Here is a 5188-nt window from a genome sequence, read left to right on the forward strand (position 1 = left end):
TAATTATTTGCCTTGCAAGGACCAAACATGGAGGAGTTTCAGATTTTTGGGGGATTAAAACAATAAGCAAAAAGTCTGTTCAGCATAAACCTTATTCTCAGCTATTAACCTGTTTATCGTCATAGTCATATTCTTTTAATCTGATTAGATGAATTTATTTCTTATCATGGCGCGCACACTTTTGGTGTCATTTATTTTTCCACTGTATTAAAGAGACTGCAAGGAGGGAAATATCCTCTGCTACATCTGCATCTGCTTTCAACAACAAATAATTTAAATTCCAAACAACAGCATATGTTTCCATAATCCCAAACTGTTAGCAGTTAAAAAACAACAGTAGTTTTAATTATAAAACCTGAAGGTGTGGGGGCCTTTCTTGTTTATTCCTCCCACACTTCCACTACTGAAACAAGAACATCACAAGACAAGCTCATTAGACACTAAGCACACATTGTGGTATTTGTATAATGGAAATCTCTCTTTGTTTTACAGCAGGAGAATTTGTCAAGAATTAAAGGGGTTGTGCGGGTGTTTAGGGTGATAATATGAGCCAATTTGCAATTGGACTTTATTTATTATCATCTGTGGTTTTTGAATTATTTAGCTGTTTGTTTAATAGCTCTCCAGTTTGGAATTTCAGCAGCTGGTTGTTAGGGTATAAATTATCTTAGCAACCAGGCAGAGGTTTAAATGAGAGACTAGAATATAAATCGGAGAGTAAAGGTGGCCATACACGTTAAGATCTGCTCGCTTGGCGAGGTCGCCAAGCAAGTGGATCTTCTCCCGATATCCCCACCTACAGGTGGGCGATATCGGGTGAATTTAGGCTAATTCGGTGGTTTGGACCTGGGGCCAAACGATCGAATTAGGACACCGGAGTAGGCGCAGTCGGTTTAGGGACCGCATCATCCAACTAAATTTTTTAATCAACTGATATCTGCCCGATTTCAGAACAGATGTCGGTTGGGCAGGCTGGTCGTTTCTGCCCCTACACAGGCCGATAAGCTGCTGAATCAGTCTAAGGGACCGATATCGGCAGCTACAATCGGCCCGTGTATGGGCACCTGCAGGTGCCCCCAGCCAGGCGTGTTCCCTAACCCCCCCCGCAGGGTCCCCCCTAACCCCCCTTGTAGGGCTCCCCACCCAAAGTCCTCCCCCGAGCCCGTAAATTTGACGCGTCGGAGGAGGAGCGGTCGGGAGGGGGAGCACCGGCAAGGGTCGGGTCTGGGCCGCCGGGGCCCACTAGAGCTGTCCAGTCCGACCCTGACCTTAAGTGTGTCATAAGGATGCCTGAAATGAAAAATTTAGATTATTTCTTTAAACACACAAATCAAACCCTCATCCACTATGCAGATTTTTTTTAATTTCAGAATTTTTTTTTATTAGAATAAGAATATGCATAAATAACATTATTGCACCCAAGGTACAAAGAGAACAGAATAAACACAGTTTTTTTAGCTGTCTCATTATTGAAAATGCAGTTCTTCCCTTCAGCCATGGCAGGTAACCCAGCTATCCCAATGCATTGTGTTGCGGTCCTGCTGAGGTACTAGGCAGTGTTCTGGTGCATTAAATACTGCTTGGGGGATTTCAGCTCTGTGTTGGTGGGAAACATCGGCTTTGCCACAAGTTCAGTCTCAGCTAAAGCGGGGTCCAGGGTCAGACTGGGGAGGGGGTGCAGGGCTCACTGGGGCTACCACCCCAGGAGTCCCGCACCCCCAAAGGTGCCCCTGCCGGCCACTTGACCCACAGGGTCCCCTGCCGCACCCCCCCACCCTTGCAGGGGCCCCCACCACCCACCCAATGTCCTCCCCTGAGCGAGCGTAAGTGAAAGGGGAGGACATCAGCACCGAGGGGAAGTGGCAACAGGGATCGGGTCTGGGCCGCCGGGGCCCACCGGGTGTTTTCCTGGTGTCCTGGCGGCCCAGTTCCCCATGACGTTGCTGCTTCTTGACTTCAACTTTAGACTTGGCATTGCTCAGTTAATGTGGCAGGAACAGAGCTGGGATATTATAGCATTCACAACTGTCAGTTTCTGTAGGGGGACTATACAGCCTCTTCCACAGACTCCTGGCGTTTGGCTCTGCACAAGCGCAGCAACAATGCAAAGATAACAATAGAAATCATAACCCCTGTACCAATACCAGCACCAAAAATAATAAGCAGCTTCTTATTTACTGACTCTGAGGATTTCTCCTTAATGTCAGGGGCCTTTGTCTCTAATTCTGCCACCCCTGCTAGAAACAGCTTGTTTTTGACATATCTTTGGAACTGAAAGTCCATCATCTTAGGGTCATTCATCTTGACCCCAAAATAAAGCTGCTTTGCCAAAATGCCATCCTGCTTTCTTTGCACATCACAGCGGTAAGTGCCAGTATCTCGCAGGCGGAGGTTAGAAATTGTGATGGTGTGGTTTGAAAGTTTTAAGGGATAGAAGACATTAGCGTCGTTGGTTATGACGCCTTTAGCCACTTTCCAGAAGACATTTACGTCTCCCAGTTGCTCCATCTCCTCCTTTTTCACACACTCCAGGGATACTGTATCCCCGGGCTCTTTCTGGAACGTTGCCATTTGACACAGATCGTTCAGGCTACAGGGCGCCATCACTTTCTCACAATCGGAGGTCTTGCCATTGGAATCGACCAAGCATCGCTTCTCCATCCTGACGCCATTGCCGCAAGTGACACTACAAGGTCCAGCCTCTACCACTACGGTCGATTTATATGGATTTAATTGAGGGCGGTCCAACACTCCATGAACATCACTTATGTCTGGTTTGTAAACTTCATCCTCATCTTTCTCTGATTTTCCATAAGAAATAAAAAGAATAAAAAACCAAAACAAAAGCAACAATCTCTCTGTCATGTTGCTTCGTCAAGATCTTTTGTGTAAATGACTGAAGCACTGAAGTAACTCTTTATGCTTTCCAATTCTCCTCACTCTGCATTGTGACATCACAACATCCTGACCACATTGTGACATCATCAACAGACGAGCTGGGAGGCCTGGGAAGCTTTCTACACAATATACATCTATGCTGTCTTAAAGAGATACTAACACTAGAAACTAAACCTTTTTTTAAATTTATCATAACAATATCTTTGCAGGCTATTTATAATTTTGCCATAACTGTATTTGTCCAAGGTTTTACATTCCCTATCTGATCCCCATGTTCCTCTATGAGGGCTCTGCTATATTTGTGCAGCATGAGTCCGTTAGCATTAGAATCTATAACTGACAGGCTGAGAAGGGACAGTCAGTTTGGCAAAACAGTCAGGTTTAGGGACTTCAAGTAACAGTTACTCACCAAAGCAAAGCTATCGGTGAAAAATGATCAACATGACCTATAGGTTTTATGTACTTCAATATTTTGAAGAGTAGTTTTTAAGCATCAATCTAATCTGTTTTAGAATACATATTGGAATGGACAGACAGACAGATGTCCAGACAAATATATGTATAGAAAAGAATATTGAGTTTCTGTGACAATAATATGAAGTACATGTACATATATATATACTGTATATATATGACAAAGGGGGAGGCATTGTAATTATGGATTACAAGGACTACCGGGGGGAGGTATTGAGACAGTTGAATGATATATCTGTGTATACAAAGTTAAGTTTTAATCCAGTTCTTAGATTTAAAAATGAAACTGAGATGGTTTTGAGTGAAGCCTTGCAAAAGAAATGGATAACAGAAACTGAAAAACAATTTCTTACACAAGATTATCCTATATGTCCTATCCTGTATTGTCTCCCTAAAATCCATAAGGATTTAAGCAACCCTCCAGGTAGACCCATTGTCTCCTCTAGGGGCAGTTTGCTTCACCCTATTGGATTATACTTGGATTACCATCTACAAAGTACTGTGCAGTCACTCCCTTTTTACCTTAGGGATACACAGGATTTATTAAACATTTTATCGAATTTGGTACTCCCAGATGAGCCTACAATTTTGGCTAGCATTGATGTATGCAGCTTGTATACCATAATACCCCACTATGAAGGTATTGAGGCGGTGAGTTGGGCATTACAAAATTCTGAGGTATATAGGGGCCCACCCATTGACTTTTTGTGCCAATTATTGGAACTAACATTAAAGTGCAATTATTTTCATTTTGAAAAACAGTTTTATTTACAGAAGGAAGGCACGTCAATGGGGGCTTCGATGGCTCCTTCATATGCCAATTGTTATATGGCCCATTACGAACAGAAACACATTATTCCCAAATATAAAGACTCACTGTTTCTATACCTTCGCTATATCGATGATGTACTAATTGTTTGGAGAGGTGATGAAACAGGGTTGCTTAATATGGTGGATGATCTTAACGGTCTGGATAGCCCAGTGAAATTTACAATTTCTCACAATGAGCAATGTATCCAGTTTTTGGATGTGGAAATTTTCAAAAAAAGTAATTCTCTGGGATTTAAGCTGTTTAGAAAATCCACAGATAGAAACACACTGTTATACTCTACTAGTTTCCACCCTCCTAGCTCTAAAAAAGCGGTACCCTTTTCACAATTTTTACGCACAATACGCAACAATTCTGACAAAGAGATTTGTGAAGTTCAACTACAGGAGACTTTTGATCGTTTCAGGCAGAGGGGTTATCAGCAGCCAACATTAACGGGTTCTTTAAAGAGAGCCCGCAAGCACAGTAAATACAAATCCAGTGTCAGTTGTAAAGAGGGTACTGATGAACATAACAGGTTTATTATTACATCTAAATACACAACTGGTTCAGCTGCTGTTAAATCTATTGTTGAGAAACACTGGCCCGTAATACAAAGTGACAAGAAGCTGTCTAAAGTTGCAGCTCAAAAGCCCATGTGGGGATACAAGCGGGGGCCTAATCTAAAAGATCTTTTAATGAAAACAGACCCCATTAAGTGTTATGACTCTAGTTTTAGTCTGTTAAATAAATTGAAAAAGGGATGCTATAAGTGTGCAGGGTGCACAACATGTAGATACATGGCACTAGGTAAATCCTTTAGACATCCCCACTCTGGCAAAGAAATTAACATAAGGCACCGTATTTCCTGTACATCAACCCACGTGATCTATATAATTACTTGTCCCTGTGGTTTAACGTATGTGGGCAAAACACAAAATACTTTACGTGAGCGAATGGGAAATCACAGGTCTACCATTAAGAAAGCCTTTGAAACCGGCAAATCCG

General features: G+C 42.5%; 1 protein-coding gene across 1 annotated transcript; it reads right to left on the bottom strand.

Moving 5' to 3' along the window:
- Positions 1-1782: 1782 nt before the first annotated feature.
- On the bottom strand, positions 1783-3108 carry LOC101730631 (transmembrane protein 81). The gene has a single exon (XM_004918746.3). The coding sequence runs from the start codon at positions 2863-2865 to the stop codon at positions 2047-2049; it is 819 nt and encodes a 272-aa protein (XP_004918803.1). The 5' UTR covers positions 2866-3108; the 3' UTR covers positions 1783-2046.
- Positions 3109-5188: the final 2080 nt, after the last annotated feature.

Source organism: Xenopus tropicalis, chromosome 10 (assembly GCF_000004195.4).
Source record: "Xenopus tropicalis strain Nigerian chromosome 10, UCB_Xtro_10.0, whole genome shotgun sequence".
Classification (NCBI taxonomy): Eukaryota; Metazoa; Chordata; class Amphibia; order Anura; family Pipidae; genus Xenopus; species Xenopus tropicalis.

Excerpts from the sequence above, each read along its gene's own strand:
- LOC101730631 (XM_004918746.3), bottom strand. The coding sequence starts at position 2,865 with ATGACAGAGAGATTGTTGCTTTTGTTTTGGTTTTTTATTCTTTTTATT.